At 37.2% G+C, this 23,770-nt stretch overlaps 1 protein-coding gene across 5 annotated transcripts in view; it reads right to left on the bottom strand.

Annotated features, from left to right (window-relative positions):
- TMEM131 (transmembrane protein 131) overlaps window positions 1-23,770 on the bottom strand; it is a 224,554-nt gene that overhangs the window by 75,443 nt on the left and 125,341 nt on the right. For all 5 annotated transcript variants that reach the window (XM_023618615.2, XM_070235088.1, XM_023618613.2 and 2 more), the window contains 3 exons: window positions 19,240-19,363; window positions 3,767-3,883; window positions 2,301-2,423 (listed from right to left, as the gene is read on the bottom strand). In XM_023618615.2, coding sequence (XP_023474383.1) covers window positions 2,301-2,423; window positions 3,767-3,883; window positions 19,240-19,363 — 364 coding nt within the window. The remainder of the gene's footprint in view (window positions 1-2,300; window positions 2,424-3,766; window positions 3,884-19,239; window positions 19,364-23,770) is intronic.

Raw genomic sequence — 23,770 nt, 5'->3', positions numbered from 1 at the left:
TTTTTAGTACATTGCTATTTATCCTAATTGTAAAAAGTTTAGGAAAAAAAGGAAGCTAACAATAAATTCAGAAGATAATTGATGTAAAAAAAATTCCCACAAGGAATGTTTATTTTTCTGTGTCCCCATATATGTTTGCACATGCACAGAAAAAGGTGTGACATGACACACACCAAGATCATTCAAGTAGTAACTACGAGGAAGGGTTTGAGATTGCAGCTATGCTAATACAATAGTTAGATACATGTGGCTGTTTAAATTTAAATTAATTAAAATAAAATAAAATTAAATGTTCTTCAGACACCCTAGCCACAAATTCAAAGGCTCAAGAGCCACATGCGGCTGGTGGCTACTGTACTGGACAGAGTAGATACAGAACTTCTCCACCATCGCGGAGAGCCTACCCGACAGCAGTGGATTGCAAGGCAGGAAGTTCAAGGGACTTTTGCTTCACACGTTTGAACAGCTGACTTTTTTTCAGGGAGAACATACTTGTGTTTGTGTTGTATAATGAACCAATCAGATGCAATTTCTTGCTCTACAATATTTTCTTAAATTTAAGGAGAAGACTAATGACACCCTAACATGCTACAGGACTATCAGGTTAAGAGTGCCTTCCAGGTAAATAATTTATTTTGGTTCTAAGAGGGCAACTTTGGTTTTCCATTTGCTCTCCTGTATGATGGTGAAAAGTCCTCTGTGGTAAATCTTCTTGAATTAAAATGTTAAAACTGGAAAAAGAACAGATGAACAACAACAACAAAGATCAGAACTGAATTCAAAGAGATAAAACTGTTCTACATGATAGCTTGATGACTCCAAAGGGTGACGAGAGAAAGTGTAGACTATAAGGCTACTTGGCCAATACTTGCCAAGTCCTGTAACCTCCAGCCTTCCAAGCAGGAAGCAAGGTCCTCGGTCTTTGGCTGGCAGCCAGAGAGAGGGAGTGCCTCCCTGGGGTGCTGCGTAATACTGCTGCCACAGCAGCGGGCGGCAACTCATGCAGCAGGTATGATACAACGAAAGCATATGTTTTTATTTCTTTGACTGAAAACAGTCAAGGAAAGAAAGCAGCAAGAATTTATGAGGTTTCTGTATAGATTTGTAATAAAAGTTGGCCAGAACAGGGAAAATACACCATTACTTAAAGTAGCAAAAGGATATAAATGACAGAGTGATGATGAAGAGCAAACACTTTTTACTCGTAAAAGCAGGACACAAGGGCATTTTCTTTTGTGAAGAAGATATCTAGCTAACAATAATTAAAATTTGGGCAGAGTATTTTTATTAGTAGCTATCCTCACCCAATGTCAGCCAAGTGTTGGGGAGAAACCTCTTTCTTGCTACTTTAGCATATAATTCTTAAGCATTTCACAACTCAGGCTCTGAAAATCTCATCTTCTTCTTCCTCATTTTCCCCTTCATTGCTTATGAACATTTCTACCAGCGGGTTTTAGGATGACAAAAATCATTTTGGTTGTCAAAGTTCTGTAGCTTACCAGCATATATAGCATCTTCCCTCCACTCGTCATTTTCACACTCCTGTTAGGTCCTGCAGTACTGGTCCTAGAGAGCTCTGGGAGCCTTGGGTGTGGATATTATGGACTATTCTGGAAAGCATCCACATCTCCTTCCAACACAGACAACAGAACTAGAAACTACAGTGGCAGGAAATGTCATATAATTGGAAGTCACTTGGGATGTGGCGTGGAGATTTTAGGAAACATTTGAAGGAGCAACAACAGCCCCTCCCACTGTGGAAGAGACAAGGAACTAGAGAAGAGATTTCAAATTTGAAGACATTTAGTACTAAAAGATTGGGTAAGATAAGGAGTTGTATTTTTTAAATTAAAAAGTGTTTGCTTTTAATCATGCTTCTCTATTACCTTTCCCTTGGATTTTATTTTCCAGGCTGCCATCACCAAAAAATTTATTATTACAAGAAATAAATATGAACCATGTTTTTAAAAATTTATATTGGGCCAGAAGGAACTTACAGGCAAGAAAAGCAGCGTCCGGGTATAGCTGAGAACCCTTCTTAAGTTAAATGAAGAGCTGCCTAAACTGTAACACCACAGTAGCCACAGTTGTTTTAAAAATGGTTCTAAAAACTCAATATCTGGACCGCTGTAATCCAAAATTCAGACTACAGCAAGCTGCACTAAAAGAACATCCCTCTTCAATACATCTATAAAACTCCACTATTTTAAAGTCTTGAAAAGTACATGAAAACTGTGATTTCATGCTAAGCATTAATTTCTACCAAAATGAAACATTCAAAATCCCCATCATAAACTCACCTGTAAAGGCTCACTGTGAGGATTGTGTATGTTTATTATAGGTGAAAAACTACTATTCACAGGGACTCTGGCCCCAAGAAACGGCCTCAGTCGGTAGGGATTTGGAACTCCAACACCAAATACCTATTTCAAAGGAGAAAGACATTCAGTTTGAGTTGCTTTTATAACTAACACTTTCATAGTTATAATTGATTGATCTAGGGAAAAGTGGTGAGGCTAATTTAGATGGAAAAATCTTAACTCCCTTTAAAAAGAACACACGTAGTTTCTATACTTGATTTGGCTACATATCTGATTTACTATATATATATGTGCATTTGGAATGATTTCTATAATATACTGGAAATTAAAATGGAGCAGTCCTTCATGAGGTCACAAGATAGATGACAGAAGAAAATAGGGAATCAAAAAATTTCCCTACTCCAACCGTCAGAAGATGGATCTAGGGCCAAGACAACCTCTCAAACATCAAGCTGAGCCCCAGGTCACTCCCAGTGGGAAGGCCCTGGGTTCACTAAACAGGGGGAGTCATTTACTCAACAAGTGTATGTTAAATGAGTGTCACCTACACAGCACTTCAGTTACTCATCTATAAGGCATTCAAAAGTTTCCTGACTGCCTACTAAAGAACCATTAAAGACTCATTCACCACAAATAAGCAAAAGTTTGACTACATGGAATGTTTACTCTGACACTAATTTTCAAAATATACGAAATGTTTTGGGTACTGGAGAAGAAATTTTCAAAAACAAAAGCATAAAAATTATAAAGTAAGACATTAGCTAAGTTAAGGATTTAAACAATTGAGTTTCACGGGCAGCAGAGCACAATGGTTAAGAGGATGGTTGTTGTAGTTACAAAGACATGGGTTTGAATCCCTTGCTCAACAACCTTCTAGTAGTATAATTGGGGCAAATTATTTAACTTTCCTAAACTTCACCTTCCTTATCTAAACAAATGAGAATAACGGTATCCGCAATGCAGGTAGAAGTGCATGTAAAGCATGTAGTATACTGTGCCATATAAGCAATTATTCTTCCTAATCTCGATAACCTTGATATATAAAAAAAAATCTCGATTCATAAAACATTAACTATCTTTAATAGCCTAAACATTGATTGTACACAAAAAATAAGTATATCAAGAAGTAGGTTTTAATCTTGAAACTTATCAAGTATGCTTCACAAGTGTGCAAAAAGTAAAGATTAGAAAAGTTTAGAGTCAGTATGAAAATATTTTTACTATTCTTTTCCAATCAATCTTACATTCGCACTTAGCTGTAGCTTTAAGATTGTTTGTTCACAGTCTGATTTGAATAGGGATATTCACAGACACAGAAGTTAAGTATAAACTCGACATTTTCTATTATTCCTGAGTTTTTGAAGACAGTTCTTAAAAGGCTATCATGATAAGAAATTAAGACTATATTTTACAAAATAAATGAAAGCTTTAATTCTGTTTCTTACCTGGTAAGTAAATACCCCATGATTAGATGTGTTAATAAATAAAGTATTTTCTACATTTCCCACTACTCTTGCAAGGAAAACTACATCAAATGATGTATTTCCTCCTGGAAGAATTTTCTGAAAAAGAACAGCAACAAACAAAGTTAAATTAGTAACCAAAAGATCAGATTATGCTGATCACAGTTAGACAGCAAAAGTTCTCTAAAACAAACATCTTACAATCATTTCCATAAAGTAGCTTTTTCCTTATAAAGCTTTAAGCTTTAACTTAGTCAAACTATTCTGCAGTGGAAAATAACAAAAAAGATGTCTTCATATTGGACGTCTACAGTCACTATCTTTGTCAATTACAAGTCTAAACCCCTGTACAACAGGTGGTTTCCTTGGATTCTGTTCATTCAGCAATCACTAGGCTAGAATGAAGTGCCTAATGATAGGCTGTTCCTTTATCACAGTCAGGTAGGAGGTGAGCTGAAGCTGAGCTTCTTATACAGATGTACTACTTTACTAACTAAGCAGCAACCTGTACTATTTCGCAGAAGAAATAAGCCCAGGCCTCAATTCCTTGACCTCTGTCACTCACTCTCACGAGGCACAAAATGTGCCAGCAACTTAAATTAAGGAAAGAAGGCAAGGGTGAAAGTATGTGCAGGAACTCACTCCTGTTATTTTGTGCAGACTGAGAAAGTCACTGTAGTTAACAAAATAAAATTTTATTACAACAAAACAATAGGGCTGCTCCATGAACTTCAAGAGACTAAGCTCGCAGTTCTGTCTGCAATGAAGCCTTAAAATGCATTTTAATATGTAAAGTCATCAACCTCTCTCATTGCGCCTCTATGGCTAGAACTCTAAAATGTTCCCCAAATTATACCTTAAAATACATAGCATTGAGACTGCTGGCTTCACCTTAGGATACAGAAAGCTAGAAAGAGCATTTCTCCTTCATTATCAACAATGAAAAGAATAATCTACAAAATCGTAACTTTTCTTGAACCCATCACAGAGTTTGTGTACCAACGAGATCAAAATTAAAGGAACGACAAGCACCTCCAAGGAGTGATGGAATGTGAATACTGGCTCACCCCTGGCAGAGAATGGAAAGTTGAGGCTACCATACAAGAGGGTAAAATGAATTCAGCTACAATTTTTACATGCTCCTAAAAGTCAAGTGTGGGCTAAAATGAGAGTATAGAGCCCCTGGAAGCTGCAGACACTAGATGGAAGTCACATTTGAGCCAAAACCAATAATAAAAAAGTATTTGCTAAATCCCTAAATAGTTTGAAATTAAATAACCCACTTTCAAATAAGCCATTGGTCAAAGAAATAGTCACAAGGGAAATCATAAGATATTCTGAATCAAGTGGAAATCAAAAGACAACATACCAAAATTTGTTGGCTGTAGCTAATGTGATACTTGGAGGTGAATTTACAGTATTATATGCTTATTTTGAGAAGAAATGTCTCAATTAATCATCTATGTTTATACCTTGAGAAACTAAAAAAACAGTAAATTAAACCCAAAATATACAAAAGGAAGAAAACAATAGACAGGAGCAGAAATGAATGAAATAGAAAACAAAAAAATAGCGAAAAATCAGTAAAACCAAAAGCTAATGTTTCAAGAAGGTCCACAAAACTGAATCCTAGACAGGATGACCAAGAATAAAAAAGACGACAAAAATACAAGTATTTTATATTTGAATGTGGACAGCATTATATAGCCTTTACACATAAAAAGGATGATAAAGGACTATTAAAAACAATTCCATACCCATAATTTACTAACTAGAAGAAATGGACACATTCTTTGAAAAACACAATCTGCCAAAGCTCACTCAAAACAAAACATATAGCCACAACAGTTCTATATCCATTAAAGAAATTTAATTTGTAGTTAAAAATCTTCCCACAAAGAAAAGCCCAAGACCAGATGGTTTCACTGGTAGAATTCTCTACCAACCATTTAAGAAAAAATTAATATCTATCTTACAGAAACTTTCCAGCATACAGAAAAGAAGAGAACATTTCCCACCTCATTTTATGAATCCAGCATTACTTTGATACCAAGACCAAAGACTTACCAGAAAACTACAAGCCAATATCCCTCATGAATGCAGACATACAATTATCTACAAAGTACTGACAAATTAAATCCAGCCCATATGTAAAAAAGGATAATACATCATGACCACGTGGTTTTTACCCAGGCAATGCAATTCTAGTTTAACATTCAAATGTTAAATCAATGTAATTAATATTACCAACTTACTAAAGAAGAAAAGCAATATGTTCATTTCAATGGGTGCATAAAATAGTCTGACAAAATTCAATATCCATTCATGATTAAAAATCTCAGTAAACTCAGTGGAAGAGAACTTCCTCAACCTGATAAAGAGCATCTACAAAAACCCTAGAGCTACCACATCTTACGGTGAATGACTGAATGCTTTCCCCCCAAAATTTGGAATGAGGCAAGGACGTCTCCTCTCACAACAGCTACTCAACACTGTATTGATGTCCTAGCCAGTGCAATCAGACAAGAAAAATAAATAAAAGGCAAACATACTAATTTCCTGGTTTGGCTAAGTGTCCTGTGATTATATAAGATGTCAGCATTAGGAGAAACTGGGTGAGTGATATATGGAGACTATCTGTACTTACTTTTCTACACATCTAAAATTATTTCAAAACAATGTTATAAAAAAATGTTAGTGAGATTTTTTTAAAAAGAAATTGACACGCTAATTCTAAAACTTAGATGGTAAGAAATGGAAATAAGAGAAGAACAATTTTGAAAAAGAAAAACAAAATTGGAGGACTCACAATACCTGATTCCAGGAATTACTAAAAAGCTATAGTAATCAAGACAGTGTGGTATTGGTGAAAGGGCAGATATATTAGAGCCGATATCTATTAGGTACATATTAGAACATAATGGAGATTCCAAAAAACAGACCCACACACATACAAGGTCAATTTAATTTTTAATTAAATTAATACAATTAATCATACAATTAACTTTTGACAAAAATGCAGAAGGATTTCAAAGAGAAAGGATAGTCTTTTCAACCAACAGTGCAGAAACAATGGTATATCAATATACAAACAACACAAAGTAACTCTTGATCCATATCTCATACCATAAACAAACATTAACTCAAAATGGGTCATAAACTAAATGCAAAATTTAAAACCACTACACTTCTGAAAGAAAAATTGGAGAAAATCTTTGTGGCCTTGGTTTGGGCAAAGAGTTCTTAGCCATGACTCCAAAAGCATGACCATAAAAGAAAAATTTGATAAAGTGGACTTCATGGAAATTACAAACTTCTCTTCTCTGAAAGATTCTATAAAAAGAATAAAAAGACATGCTGCAGACTGGGAGAAAAGGTTTGCAAATTACATACGTGATAAAGGACTTATATTCAGAAGGTATAAAGAACTCTCAAAAACTCAGTCACGAAGAAAACAAACCCAATTAAAAAACAGGCAAAAGATTTGAGCAGACATTTCACCCAAGAAAATACATGGATGGCAAATAAGCAAATGAAAAGATGCTCAAAATCATTAGACATCGAGGAATGTAAATTAAAATAAAAATGAACTAAAACTATACACCGATTTGAATGACTAAAATTGAAAACAAATAAACCCAAACCTAACAATACTGAGTGCCAATAAGGATGCTGAACTGGAAGTCTCATACATTTCTGATGGGAATGCAAAATGGTACAGTCACCATGAAAAACTGTGAAATATATATGTAGCATAAGATCCAGCAATTCCACTCCTAAGTATTTATGTAAGGGAAATGAAAATTTATCTTCACACAAAAATCTATACATAAATGTTTACAGTGGTCTTATTTATAACTCCTCCAATCTAGAAACAACCCAAATGTCAAAATGTCTAGGTGAAAAAAAGAGCCTAGAAGTGAGAATACAAGGTCTCTGATAGTTCCCAATATCTAATCAAGACTTGACTCTACTGTTATTTTAATACTTTAAGAAGATGCTGAGAGACACAGATAAAACAAATATTTCCCTAATTTTTTTAATAACAGGGAAAATCTAGTTCTAACTGACACTTAAGGGCGTAACAAAAACGGTGATGAAACAGAACAGCAAACTCAGGCTCAGAAATGTAACCTTCCCATAAGAATTCATTAGATTTGCTACAATTCATCCTTTTGTTCCCTTTGCTACACATTTTCTAGATGGAATGAATTTAGTGTGATAAAAAAAATTAGAGCCAGCCCTGATTGCCTAGTGGTTAAAGTTTGGTGTGCTCTGCTTTGGCAGCCCAGGTTCAGTTACCAGGCATGGAACCACACCACTCGTCTGTCAGTAGCCATGCTGTGGTGGTAGCTGACAGAGAAGTAGAAAGACTTATAACTAGAATATACAACCATGTACTGGGGCTTTGGGGAGGGGGGGATAAAAAGAGAGAGGAAGACTGGCAACAAACGTTAGCTCAGAGCAAATCCTTCTCAACCGAAAAAAAAAAATTAGAAAACAGTAGAGAAAGTAATGAAGACACACCAGGTGTGCTAGCTTTACTCTAACATTATCAGCAGCTAAGTAGCTCATCTTTGTACCAGAGCTCAGTCCCTGGCCTTTTGCTCCCTTGGTCATCTTATCCAGGTCCATGGCTTCATATCTTCACCAGTGGCTCCTACACTTCTATTTCAAGTCCACTCCTCTCTCACATACACCAAACCCAAATACAAACTGCCTACTTGGCACCTCCCCCTGGATGTCTAGGAGACCTGTCAAATCTAACATGTCCAAAACCGAACTATTCACCGTCCTCCTGAAAGCTGCTCCACCCTCAGTTTTCTCTCTCTTAGTTGATGGCAACTCTATCTTTCTAGTTGCTCAGGACAAAAACTCTGGAGTTAATCTTGACTCTTCTCTCACTCAATTCCATATCAGGAAATCCTGTTGGCTGTATCTTCAAGACACATCCCAAATCCAACAGCCTTCTTCACTTCTCTACTCTGGCCCGAGTAGTCATCTCTTATCCTGGAGCACTGCAACAGCCAATGTGACTGCTGTCCCTCATTCTCCCCTGGCCCTTCTTCAGTCTATTCTTATAAACAGTGATCCTTATAAAACATAAGCTATCATTTCATTCCTCTGCTCAAAACCCTGTGATGGCTTCCCATTTTGATCAGGATAAAAGTCAAACTCCTTATCATACCTTGTTAGGCCCTTCACAACCTGTCCCCTCCCAGCCACTTTTACTTCTCCTCTTACCCTTGCTCACTCTGGTCTAGTCACACTGTCCTCTTTGTACAACAGGCATGCTTTCACACTGGAGCCTTTGTACTGCCTGTACCCTCTGTCTGGAATGTTCTTCTTCCATATATTCCACTTCCCTCCATACAGTCCTCTTACTTCCTTCAAGTCTATTCAAATGTCACCTCCTGAATGAAGCCAACCATGACCATCCTATTTGAAAACCGGAGGACCGATGTCAGCATCACGGCAGTGTAAGATACTCTTCCTTTTTGTCCCTCTTTTTAAACAATGATTAGAAGTCCATCCACAAACAGAAGTGCCTTTGTGGAAGTTGTGGGATCCAGCACCATATGCCAGGGGACCTGGGAGTTGTCTCGCCCAGTAATAAGGGGACAGACTTTGATACAGGCTGTGGAACCAGTGAACCTGCCCCAACCCCTCTGGCAGTTGGGAAAAAAAACCTGGAGAGTGCTGGGTAGATACCCAAGGATGAGACAGATTTTGCAGAAGTTGAGCCTTCCCAAGGAGACATTCCATCAAGCCATTAGAGCAAAAAACATATGAGTTTGGTCTCAGTGGAGACCATAAGATGAATTTTCCCAGCACCACCCCTCTTCCTCCACCTGGCCAAGGCAACACTGCACAGGACGGAGGCATCTAACAGTGGTGAGTGCACTGGCTACCCTAGTTGTACAGCACGTGAGCAGAGAAACCTGTTTCTCTCCAGCAGCACCCAGAGTACTGAGGCAGGACCTCCTCAACTGGGGGAGGGATGAGATCAGAAAGAGGCTGATAAGAATATCAAAGGGTGTTAAAGGTACACAGGTCCTGCTGACTGTGCTTAGGACTTCAGCAGGAAGTCTGCCCATGAGCATCTGGAAGTACCTCACCTGAGGATCTCCCCACTAGGTCTATGGGCACCCCGAATGCCCTGAGTACTAAACTCACCCCTTGCCTCACTCTGTAGCTGGCTCCCTATGGGCACTCCCAAGTGAAGCAGTGAGAGCACGTCTGGTAATGGACTGCTATCAGAAAAACATAACAGGGTCTGTGGGCAAAGGAGAAGCTACACACTTGAGCTATGGCACTGCCCTCCAGAAAACCCAAAAGGTGAAGAAAACCTGAGCTATAACAGGACCAATGAAGAGTATATTCTATCTGAAGGCAACTAGTACAGATTTAAGGAGGTGTCTGCTACTTCAAATGCAAAAGCAGCAACACAAAACTACAAGGAATGTGAAAAATCAAGAAAACATGCCACCACCAAAAAAACAATAATTCGCCAACTGAGCTCAAAAGCACAGAATTTTGCAATATACCTGATAAAGGATTCAAAATAGCTGTTTTGAAGAAACTCAACAAGCTACAAGAAAACTCAGAAAGACAATTCAAGGAAACCAGAAAAAAAATACATGAACAAAATGAAATATTTACCAAAGAGAAGAAATCATAAAAAAGAACCAAAAGGGCAAGCCCTGGAGGCATGGTGGTTAGGTTCGGCACGCTCCACTTCAGCAGCCCAGGTTTGGTTCCCAGGTACAAACCTACACCACTTGTCTATCAGTGGCCATGCTGTGACAGCAGGTCATATACAAAATAGAGAAAGACTGGCAACAGATGTTAGTTCAGGGTGAATCTTCCTCAGCAAAAAAAGAACCAAACAGAAGTTCTGGAGCTGAAGATTTCAATGAATAAAAAGAAAAAAATGCAATAGAAAGCATATGCAGCAGAGGAGAGTAAATGGAAGACAGAATAAGTGAGCTAGAGCATAGGAATTATGAAATAACCCAGTTAGAGCAGAACAAAGAAAAAAGAATTAAAGAGTGAAGAAAGCCTACATGACCTATGGGATTCTATCAAAGAACAAATATTAGCATAATTGGAGTTCTGGAGGAGAAGAAAGGGAGAAGGAGGCAGCAAGTTTATTTAACGAAATAACAGCTGAGAATTTCCCAAATTTGGGGAGAGACTTGGACAACCAAGTTCATAAAGATAACAGATCACCTTGTTACCTCAATGCAAAAAGACCTTCTCCAAGACATATTATAATGAAATGACCAAAAATCAAAGATAAAAGAGAATCCTAAAAGCAGCCAGGGAAAAAAGGACTGTATAAACTACAAAGGAACCCCATTAGGCTATCAGTGATTTTTCAGCAGAAACCCTACAGACCAGGAGAGAGTAGAATGACATATTCCAAGTGTTGGGGGAAAAATTACCAGTCAAGAATATTTTATCTGGGGCTGGCCCAGTGGTGCAGTGGTTGGGTTTGTGTGTTTTGCTTCGGTGGCCCAGGATTCGCCAGTTCAGATCCCAGGTGCAGACCTATGCACCGCTTATCAAGCCATGACGTGGAGGCATCCCACATATAAAAAATAGAGGAAGATGGGCACAGATGTTAGCTCAGGGCCAAACTTCCTCAGCAAAAAGAGGAGGATTGACGGCAGATGTTATTAGCTCAAGGTCAATCTTCCTTGAAAGAAAGAAAGAAAGAATACTCTATCTGGCAAACTTATCCTTCAGATATGAAGGAGAAATAAACTTTCCCATACAGACAAAAACTGAAAGACTTCGTCACTATTAGACTTGCCTTGCAAGAAATGGTAAAAGGAGTTCTTCCAGCTGAAATGAAAAGACACTAAACAATGACATGAAAACATACGAAAGCATACAACACACTGGTAAAGGGAAATACACAGACACAGAAAACTCTAATTCCGTAATAGGATGGTGTGTTAACCACTTAACTATAGCATTAAAGAAGAGTATTAGAAATAATTATAGCTACTATAATTTGTTAATGAATACACAATGTAAAAAAGAGGTAAATAATGACATCAAATATACAAAAGGGGGAGAGCAAAAGTGTGAAGTTTTTGCATGCAATTGAGGTTAAGTTGTTATCAACTTAAGATGGACTGTTTTATCTATAAGACGTTGTATGTAAGCCTCATGGTAGTAAAAACCAAAAATCTACTCACTATTGTGTTATATATACTGCTGCTATACACTAACAATTAAGACATCTGAAAAAAGAAATAAAGAAAATTATCCCATTCATAATAGCATCAAAAAATAAATACTTAGGGATAAATTTAACCAAGATCTGTATAATGAAAGCTCCAAACTGTGATGAAAGAAATTGAAGACGGCACAAACAAATGGAAAGATATCCCATGTTCCTGGATCAGAAGAATTAATATCGGTAAAATGTCCGCATTGCCCAAAGCCATCTACAGATTCAATGCAATCCCTATCAATATCCCAATGGCATTTTTTTTCACAGAAATAGATAAAACAATCCTAAAATTTGCATGGAACCACAAAAGACCCTGAATACAAAGTAATCATGAGAAAGAACAAGACAGCCAGAGGCATCACTCTTCAACTTTCAAACTATACCACAAAGCTATAGTAATTAAAACAATATGGTATCATCATAAAAATAGATATATAGACCAATATGAGAATAAAGAGCCCAAAAGTAAACCCCCCGCCTATATGATCAACTAATATTTGACAAGGGAGCCAAGAATACTCAATGGGGACAGGATAGTCTGTTCAACAGATGGTGTTAGGAAAACTGGATAATCACATGCAGAAGAATGAAATTGGATGCATATCTTACGCCACTCACCAAAATGAACTTGAAATGGATTAAAGATTTAAACAAAAAACCTTATACCGTAGAACTCCTAGAAGAAAACATAGGGAAGAAGCTCTTTGACATTGGTCTGGGCAATGATTTCCTGGATACCATACCAAATGCACAAGCAACAAAAGCAAAAATCAACAAGTGGGACTACATCAAACTAAAAAGCTTCTGAATAGCAAAAGAAACAATCAACACAATGAAAAGGCAACCTACAGAATGGGAGAAAATATTTGCAAATCATATACTGGATAAGGGGTTAATATCTAAAATACATAAAGAATTCACACAACTCAGTAACAAAGAACCCAAACAATCTGATTAAAAAATAGGCAGAGGAACTAAACAGAAATTTTTCCAAAGAAGACATCCAAATGGCCAACAACTATATGAAGATGCTAACAATTCTAATCATCAAGGAAATGCAAATCAAAACTACACTGAGATCACTTCACACCTGTTAGAATAGTTAGTTATCATTAAGAAGAGAAGATGGGGCCGGTCCCGTGGCCAAGTGGTTCAAGTTTCATGTGCTCCGCTTCGGCAGCCCAGGGTTTGTGGATTCAGACCTACTCCACTCATCAGCCATGCTGTGGAGGCATCCCACATGCAAAGTAGAGGAAGACTGGCACAGATGCAGGCTCAGCGCTAATCCTCCTCAAGTGAAAAAAAAAAAGAGGAGGATTGGCAATGGATGTTAGCTCGGGGGCAAATCTTCCTCACAAAAAAAAAAAAAGAGAGAAAAGTGTTGATGAGGATATGGAGATAAGGGAATCCTATACAGTGTTGGTGGGAATGTAAATTGGTTCAGCCACTATGGAAAACAGCACAGAGATTCCTCAAAAGATTAAAAATAGAGGGGGCCCACCCAGTGGCATAGTGGTTAAGTTTGCAAGTTCTGCTTTGGCAGCCCAGGGTTCATACGTTTGGATTCCAGGCACAGACCTAGCACTGCTCATCAAGTCACACTGTGGCGGTATCCCACATAAGATAGAGGAAGATCAGCAACAGATGTTAGCTCAGGGCCAATCTTCCTCACACACACACAAAATAAATAAATAAATAAAAAATAGAACAATAGATGATCCAGCAATCCCACTTCTGGCTATACATCCAAAGGAAATGAAAACAGGATATCAAAGAGATATCTGCACTCCCATGTTCATTGCAGCATTATTCACAATAGCCAAGACATGGAAACAACCAAAGTGTCTGTCAATGGATGAATGGATAAAGAAAATGTGATACACACACAATGGAATAGTATTCAGCCATGAGAAAAAAGAAAATCCTGCCATTTGTGACAACATGGATAGACCTGGAAGGCATTATGCCAAGTGAGATAAGTCAGACTAGAGACAGACAAATACTTTATGTTATCACTTATATGTGGAATCTAAAAAGCTGAGCTTGTAAAATGAGTGGAATAGTAGTTACCAGGGACTAGGGGGTCGGGTAATTGGGGACAGGCTGTTGATGGGTATAAACATGTAACTAGTAGATAACTAAGTTCTGGAGATCTAATCACAGAATAGTGACCACAATACTGTATTATAAACTTCCAAGTTCCTAAGAGACTAGATCTTAATTGTTCTCACCACAGAAAAGAAATGATAATTATGTGACACGATAGAGGTGTTGGCAACCCTTCGGCAGTAATCATGCTGCAATATATAAATGTATCAAATCAATATGCTGTACACCTTAAACTTACACAATGGTATATGTCAGTTATATCACAATAAAAAAATACAGACCGCACCTCCTGCCACACTCCTAATCCCCTAATTTTACCCTTCTTTTTCTTAGCTTTTATTATCTTCTAGTATTTTATAACACTCATTTATTTATTACTCTTGCTTCCTTTCTGCTGCTGATGTCACCCAACCCCCCTAGAGGCAAGTATTATAAATGAAGCAGCTCTGTTGTTCACTGACAAATCCAAAGTACCTGGCACACAGTAGGTACTCAATAAATATTTGTTAAATTAATCAATTTATTTCTACACAGGTGGAAAACTATTTTTTAATTTAAAATTTCTTATATGCCTTCAATTTCAAAAACAATAAGCGCTTATTTTACTCAGTGATACAGTGAAAGGTGTACAAAGTTTATACCACCAACCCTCCTCCATTCTTATCCTTTTCAGCGTACCCAGTTACCCAGGTATATCTATCTGCACCTTACTTTGGCTTTTATTAATATATCCAAATATATACAGATTTTATACTTTTTATAAAAATGGCATATTCTACTCTACAATGTGCTTTTCTTACGTATTAACATATATATCATAACACATTATTCCATACCAACAGATACAGATCTAATTCATTCTTTTTATTTTCTGCATAATAATATTCCATACTACTGCTATCATGATATTTTGTTCATTCAATTCCCAGTAACATGCAGGGATATCACAGTTTAATCTGAAAGAGAATAAATAATGTCTAGGCTTCTACATTTAAATAAAAATAACCATTAATATTCATTAGTGACCTTCAACCCATGAGAAGAGACTGTCTATTATATTAAGCATATTAAAATAAGTGGGCTAAAATATTTTAATTTTAATCACAGATTGAAACAATGTTTATCCTAGTTGATCTTCAGTTTATCTGAAAATTTAATCAACAAAAAGGATCTAGACAATCAAGAGAAAAATAATTTTTGTTTGCTTACCAATGTCTGTAAGATACCCCATTTCTGCAAATCTCATGGTAATCAAAATTTGATGACTATAGAGTATTAAAAAAAAACCCTATTCTTTGATACAAAACATATATTACATATTTCACGGTCAACATATAATATAGCCATGAAAGATGAATAGGCCTAAATTGCAGTCAAGTAATTTTAAGTTATAACTAATTAGACAATTATAGTTAATTAACAGATAATTATAAATACAGGTAATTATTAGAAGTTATATACAGAAAAACAAATTGTCACATAACCACATTCTTACTACTCTCATTCTTCTTGATTTCCAGGTGGTCTTAAAATCAAAACCTTAGTAAGGAGTATTATTTGTGTGTGCTTGTTAAAATATGGTTATGTAAAACTTGGCTTTTTAAACAATAATTATTCTTTTCTGTATTTCTGTAATTACACTGGTTAGTCAATAATCAAAAACTTAAGTGAGTTACAGAAAATGTTTTATTTTCAAAGAAATAAGATCTGACTAGGAATTCTGAAGGTGGCAAAGGCAATCAGAGTTAGAATAAAAATACAGAAAGGCTTTGCTCTCCTGGACATGAGAAACTCTTTCCATTTTTTTCCCAAAGGGTTTTTATCACAGGCATAAAATTGAAGTGGAGGGGAAATAAGGTTACTTCTTCCCCCTCAGAGCTCCTTTCATCTCACCCTTCCACTTCTTGAACTTATCTTACTGTAGTCACTATCTTACTGTAGGGAAAAAAAGACAGAAAGCAACAAAAAGAAAAAAAAAGAGAAGGTAGCACAGATTTTGGATATTTCCTTTAAAGCTAAATCTACATTTCCTAAATGTAGATTTTGATAGGTATAGATTATTTTTATTGTTTAATTCTATCTCCTGATGATGGAAAATACATATTGTTTTTTAACTTGTTCTTTGACTACATACACATTTAGTTTATCTTTTCAAGGACTTTCAGAATAACTATTCTCTTTGCATAAGGTTCATGGGTAGACTTAAGTCCTTGGGAGAGTTCAGAAATGTCAAATTTTGTTTGGTCCACACTATCTGTCTTACTAAAATTGAATTCGTTTTCATCATGTAAAAATTGGGAGAAATCATATAAAAATTCCTATTTCTGACTCTTCTTGGAAACCAGAAGAACTGGGCATGGGCTTACACTCCCACACGGCAACCACTGGCTGGACTCAATAGGAGCCGATTCCTTTGGATGGGCCACATGCTTTCCAGGTCACCCCTTATTCTACTTGGCCTGCTTCTCTCGTCTACACTGTCTACCTAGCCCCTGTAAGAATCTGTGTCTGTTAACTCTTTCTCTAATCTCTGTATTGTGATGATAAAAGGAAAAAAGTGAAAACCTAGGCCTTTAACAAGGGTGAAGCTTGGATGTTTAGAAACAACAAGACGTTGCTTGAACGAGCAAACTTAGTTAACGTGCTAAAAATAAAATCTGCAGTGCAGTTGTGAACTATTTTTAAACTGTTTTCATTTTCACTTCTCAATTTTGCCCTTTAACCCAAAACATTTCTGCACATTAGTAATGCCTGAAAGTTGAGTGGTTCCTTTTACACATAAATGTATCTCTCTCTATAGGTTGTAATGTACACGCCGCACACGGTAGCTCAGTACACGCCGCACACGGTAGCTCAGTACACGCCGCACACGGTAGCTCAGTACACGCCGCACACGGTAGCTCAGTACACGCCGCACACTGTAGCTCAGTACACGCCGCACACGGTAGCTCAGTACACGCCGCACACTGTAGCTCAGTACACGCCGCACACTGTAGCTCAGTACACGCTGCACACTGTAGCTCAGTACACGCCGCACACTGCAGTTTAGTACAATACAAACCACTGGGTAGACCAAGAGAACCCAGACCCTCCCTTGGCCCTTGTCACTAACTGCTAATAACCAGTGGCAAATCCCCCTGGGGTTCAGCTCTTCATTTGTATAATGAGGGTACGGACTAGATGAACGAATACACAGGTCTCTTCCAGCATTGGGATCCCATTATTTGAGACCATCTGTACATTTATAAAAATTGTGAAAATATCTTTTAGGTAATGACATAAAAAATAATTGAGAGAACTATCACTTTAAGAAATATTTTATATAATTATAAAAATTGTGAAAACATATTCTAGGTAACAGCAAAGAACAAGTCAAGGGTAACTTATTTTAAGAAACATTTTAGAAAAGGGATGTTTTCCATAGTATCACAAAAAAATTAAAATTTTTATTATCAAAAGTAATATGCTAATTTATGAATTCCTCATTTATAAAATACTTTTAAATTTAAAAAAGCCAAAATTGGGGCTGGTCTGGTGGTACAGCAGTTAAGTGCACATGTTCTGCTTTGGCAGCCCAGGGTTCGCCGGTTCGGATCCTGGGTGTGGACATGGCACTGCTTGGTAAGCCATACTGTGGTAGGCATCCCACATATAAAGTAGAGGAAGATGGGCACGGATGTTAGCTCAGAGCCAGTCTTCCCCAGCAAAAAGAGGAGGATTGGCAGCAGATGTTAGCTCAAGGCTAATCTTCCTCCAAAAAAAAAAAAAAAAAAAAATTAAAAAAAGCCAAAATTGTATGTCTTTTTTTTTTTTTTTACTCTGGAAGTTGTTAGCTAATGACAACATATGATGAAAGAGGATTTTAGGAAGGAGGATAGTAAAAATGTAAATAATTGATAAATCTTATATGCTTAAAAAAGCTCCTTCTTATTTATTTAGTTATATCTCTTCAAAAGAGTCAGTCAAAACCCTGGGAAGATGAAAGTAGGTTCCACTCATTTACTTTCCTCTGATAACTGCCATTTAGCTAGTTATTTTGGCAGTCTACATAGTAAATCTTAATGTATTATCTCAAATTCAAAATTTATTAAGACCAGTTTTTTTGGTCAGAAAACCTTCTTTTAAATAACAAGTTTGCATACCATCCACAAAAATGATTATAAGTAAAATTTTAAAGGATACTTGTGGTAAGTAGAACCCTAAAATAGCCCTCCCAATTTCCTGTCTTAATCTCTGAGATTGTGAATATGCGCAGACACCACAGTTGCGATCATTTATATTATATGATAAAAGGGATTTTGCAGATGTAATTGAGGGTCTGAGTTAGCTGACTCTGAGTTAATCAAAAGGAGACTATCCAGGTGGTCCTGACCCAATGACACGATTAAAGCAGCATTTTCTCCACTGACGCAGAAGAGGGAAGCCCAAGGGATCTGAAGTATGTGGGAGACACGACGCACCAGTGCAGGCTTGAAGATGGTAACGAGGAATGTGGGTGCCTTAAGGAGCCGAGGGAGGTCCCCGGCTGACAGCCAGTAACGAAACGGGGACCTCAGGTCTACAACCACAAGGAAGTGAATTCTACCAACAACTTGAGGGAGCTTGTAAGTGGATTTCCCGAGTCTCCAGTGAAGGACTCAGTCAGCCCAGCCGACATCTTCATTACAGCCTTATGATATCCTGAGCCAAGAACCCAGTGGACTTATGACCTACAGAACCATGTGCTAATAAGTGGATGTTGTTTTAAGCTATCATGTTTGTGGTAATTTATTATGCAGCAAGAGAAAACTAACACAATGCTGAGAAATAACTTATTATTAGGAAGGAAAAGAAAATCACCTGACTATATGAATGCTACATTTTTCAGTGTTCAAGGTTCAAAGTTGATTTGTTAAGCTGTTTCATGCTGAGAAAAACAATGTGTGTTTAAGAGGAGAAGTGATAATTCTTAGGAAATGGGGCAAACTGAAATCCAGAAGAAATATGAAACATTCAAACCAGATTTTAATTACGGCAAAACAAAATCATACATCAAAAAAAATCTGAACGTTTCAATTTCAAATTGAAGAGAAATAATTTATAACACAGAGAAACTTACCCTATTTTGAAAAAATGATGCATGAAAATGTGATGTTGTAGCAGATATTGATACTAAAGTAATAGTTTCTTCAGAACTAGGGTTATGTAAGTAAACTTTTTCCATTTTTGGCATTCCAACTGGCCTGTAAAAACAAAAAGAAAACTGTCACAAATACTTCAAAGATAATTTCTAGTTGTTGAGTTAACTTCTGGTTGTTAAAAAAATTACACATCAAAATTGTCAGACAAATACATATCCAAACAAATAAAACTACTTATTAAATTGGTTTATATTTAAAGTTACATATAGAAATGCATTTAGCCATTCAATAAATATTTAATGAGTGTCAATTATATGTCACACACTGAGCCAGGTGCTGGCATAGAATGAAGCAAGTCTCCACCTGGCTGAAGTTTACAATCCAGTGAGGAAGCAGGCAGGGGACAAAATGGTCAGATTTTTTCTTTCTTTCTCCAACACCACCCTGCCTCCCTACTAGTTCTGAATCACATCCTCCTCTCCCTAAATGCCACTGATACACGCTCTTCAATTTAGGAGCAGAAATTGAGTGGCAAAGTTAAGTGAGCAGATCCACCTTATGAGTTGGGGCTGCTATTATCCTCATTTATAGATGAGGACACTGAGACCCAGAAAAATTAACTAACTTGCCCAAGTCATACTCGGAGCCTAAATTTGAACCCAGGTCATCTGGCTCTGGCCCATGCTCTAATCCACTGCATTCAACTGCCTTCTCTCAAAGAAACAACGTAAAACACCCTCAATGGTCTAACGTCCACACATCCATTTGAATGTTCCCTTTGGCATCCACATTATAGTTTGTCTTAAGAGAGAAACCTCCTCCTCAGTGTGTTTCAGCACTTATGTAGCTAATCTTATCTGTACAGGCTTCCTAACCTCTACAGCATCAGAGAATTCTGCATATAAACTACGTTTTTTCACAGTGCTCTCTAATCATTTAACTGGCACCAGTCTTATTTCCTCAACAAGATTATCAGCACCTTGGGGACAAAGGTGACATTATAATGCCTGTGTATTCCCCACATTATCTAGCACAGCACCAGGCATGTGGTAAGAGCATACATGGGCGAGTTCGCTCCTCCCAGCCCCCAGTGGTTATTAAGATCCTCCCTAATCTGACATCATTCAACCTGAACAAGTAACTCCTCATGTTTTCACCATGTAACCTTCCACTGGAGGCAGGCTGGCTCCACGTGATGACCCCTGCGCCGTTACCAATCTCTTTGTTCTGTCTTTACTCTCCATCCTCTACGCCAATCCAAACCCTCATTTTCTAATTCAACTACAACTTCTTTCACAAGGTTCTCTCCTCATACAACCCTTCTGGTCCATGTTTTCTGAAATTTTATTTCCTCTGTATAAAGCTCAAATCCTAAGTAGTTGACGATGCAGAGCCAGAACGGTGTTTTATATTTGGTTCAACTGTCCTCCATGCTTTTGTCCTTCAGGAAGTTTTCCCCCACCTTTTCTTCAATTCAGTTGACTGCCTCTAATTTATAGTTTGGGAAAGCTGATAAAACAGTGAACAACTTTCAGAAGCTTAAAAAAAAGAATCAGGGGCTTTGGGTTCCTTTAAAGAATTAGTTAGTACATGCAGCTGGTTCTCCCTGCCCCCGCCCCGCCTTTCACATAAACAACAATGCTGGGAAAATTCAGAGGTTAGAAGGAGGTACCGACTCCAAGGATTAACCAAAAAACAGTAAGAAACCCTTAGGGGTATAGAAGGCTGCCTGGACTGGCGGGTAGGAAAAGTGAGGGACAAAGAGCAGCCTAAGCTGGCAATGAGAGGCTAGAGTAGAGGGAGGCTTCGAAACTCTTTCGTCCACTTCCTCCCGTTTGCCTTGGCACAACCAGAGCCTCCCCCTTCAGGCTAGAAGAGCAGAAAGGCTCACAGGGGTCAGAAGCTGACAGTTGGCTGCCCTCCAGCAGACCTGCCTCTAACTCCTCTCTCTGGGTCTCAAAGCCCTAAGGCTAGTAGATTACAATTTAGGAAGACACCTCTGTTCAGATGGTTCTGCCTAAGCATTGTCAGATAGAGTGGCGGCAAACCAAGGACAATCCACAGTTTTCCTGTGTATTGTGTGTGTGGAGCTGGAGCTCTCCACCTTGGTGATCACCTCCCTTCTTAAATTCACAAGAGACAAAGACCAAGGCTTGGCCTTCTGTCCTTCCTCAATACGTATTACAAGACAGGAACTTATAAATTCACACATCAAAATAACATGATCTGTGAGGAATGCAATCAATTAGGAAACACATACAATGTTGCAACAGACTGTAATGTTGTTCCCAATTTGCTGATGGAACCTGTGAGAGGATTATACTTGTCCATTTCATTAACACTAGGCTTGGCCATAAGACTTGCTTGGGCCAATGAGATGTGACCAAAAGTGACATATTAAGTTTCAAGAGCCTTCTTATACTCTTTTTCCTCTGCCAAGAAAATGGCGTTTCCCAGACACGAGTACTCTTTCAGTCTAAATCCTATCGAGATTTTGGGGTTGGCTGTGGTCATGGCATAACCGAATAAAGGCTGAAGAATACACCCCCAAAACTGGAAAAGTTGAACCAAGAATTTAAAAATAAGTATAATGTGATATACTTAAGGAAGTATGGCAAGATATTAGTAAAATGAAGCAACTAATCACATAGAAAACAAGAGAAAATATTACTATTAAAATATAATGTATAAAGGTAATAGATGGGATAAGTAGACAAAAATCTATTAGTGACCTGGAAGATCAAATTGACAATTTAGTTAAGAATTCAGTGAGAAAGAATATGTAGAATATTTTTAGAGATAGGGTTATAAAAAACCAAACGAAAATCAGGTATGTAGGGCATAACTAGAAGTGGTAATACTTGGAAAATGGAGTGTAGGAATATTTGAAGAATATGGAGAAAAATAATGGGCAAAACCCAAAATTTAAAAAAGGATGACATAATTCTTGATTGAATGGGTTTATGAAGTGTCAACAAAGAGAGAGAAGGAAACCCCTTACTTAAACACACAATAAAATTTAAGGAGTGGCAAGAGTTCTTTATATATTGTAGACATAAATCTTTTATGAGATGCTTGCAAATGTTTTCTCACATTACGTAAGTTGTCTTTTCACCTTCTTGATGGTATCATTTACAGCACAAAAGCTTTTAATTTTTATGTAACCCAATTTGAATGTTTTGTCTCTTGTCGTTTGTGCTTCTGAAGTCATAGCTAAGAAACCACTGCATAGTGGAGATACATTTCAAAGTTTTCTTCTAAAGGTTTTATAGTTTAGCTTTATTATATTTACATTTAGCTCTATGATACACTTGAATTAATTTTTGCGTAGGGTGTGAGGTAGGATCCAACTTAATTCTTTTGCATGTGGATATCCAGTTGTCCCAGCTCCATTTGTGGCAAAGACTATCCTTTCTCCATTTAATTGTCTTGGCACCCTTGTCGAAATTGATTGGCAATAAATGTAAAGTTCCATTTCTGGAATCTAAAATCTCTTCTATTTATCTATATGTCTGTCCTTATGGGAGCATGACAGTGTCTTAACTATTAAAGTTTTGTGGAAGGTTTCTGATATTGTGAACTATGAGCCTCAACACTGGTCTCCTTTTAAAAGATTACTTGGCTACTCTGGATCTCTCATTTCAAAGTGAATTTTATGATCAGCCTGTCCATTTCTGCAAAAAAGTCAGCTGGGATTTTGATGGGGATTGTTTTGAATCCATAGATCAATTCAGGGGGTACTGTCATCCTCATTTGTATGTGGATATCCGATCTATGAATATGGGATGGCTTCTATTTATTTTATTAATTTCTTTTGATAGTTGTTTGCTGTTTTTAGTATACAGGTCTTACACTACTTTTGTTAAATTTATATCTAAGCATTTTATTCTTTTTTATGCTACTGTAAATGGAATTGTTTTCTTAATTTTAAGTTTGTTCACTGCTAGTGTATAGAAATATAAGCTATTTTTGTATACTGATCTTATGTCCTGCACTTCAATGAATGCACTTATAAGTTCTACTTATTTTTTAAGTGGATTGCTTAGGATTTTCTATATACAAGAGTATAACTTCCGAAAATAGAGATGGTTTTACTTCTTCCTTTCCAATCTGGGTGTCTTTTGTTTCTTTTTCTTCTCTAATTGCCCTGGTCAGAACTGCAGTATAATGTTAAATAAAAGCGACAAGAGCAGACATCCTTGTCTTGTTCTCGATATACAGGGAAGTCTTTCAGCATTAACTATGATGTTAGCTGTGGAACTTTCATCCATGCTGTTCAGTAGGTTGAGGAAATTCTCTTTTATTTCTAGTCTGTCGAGCATTATTTTCATGAAAGAATGTTTGTATTTCTTTCAAATGCTTTTTTTGGTGTTTATTGACATGATCATACGGGTTTTCCCCCTTTATTCTATATTAACATGGTGTTACTGCACTAATTGATTTTAGATGTCAAACTAACCTTCCATTCTTGGGATAAATGCCACTTGGTCACAGTATAATCCTTTTTAT

Source organism: Equus caballus, chromosome 15 (assembly GCF_041296265.1).
Source record: "Equus caballus isolate H_3958 breed thoroughbred chromosome 15, TB-T2T, whole genome shotgun sequence".
Lineage (NCBI taxonomy): Eukaryota > Metazoa > Chordata > Mammalia > Perissodactyla > Equidae > Equus > Equus caballus.
Note: the sequence above shows the minus strand (reverse complement) of the source record. Positions and strands in the feature narration are given on the sequence as shown.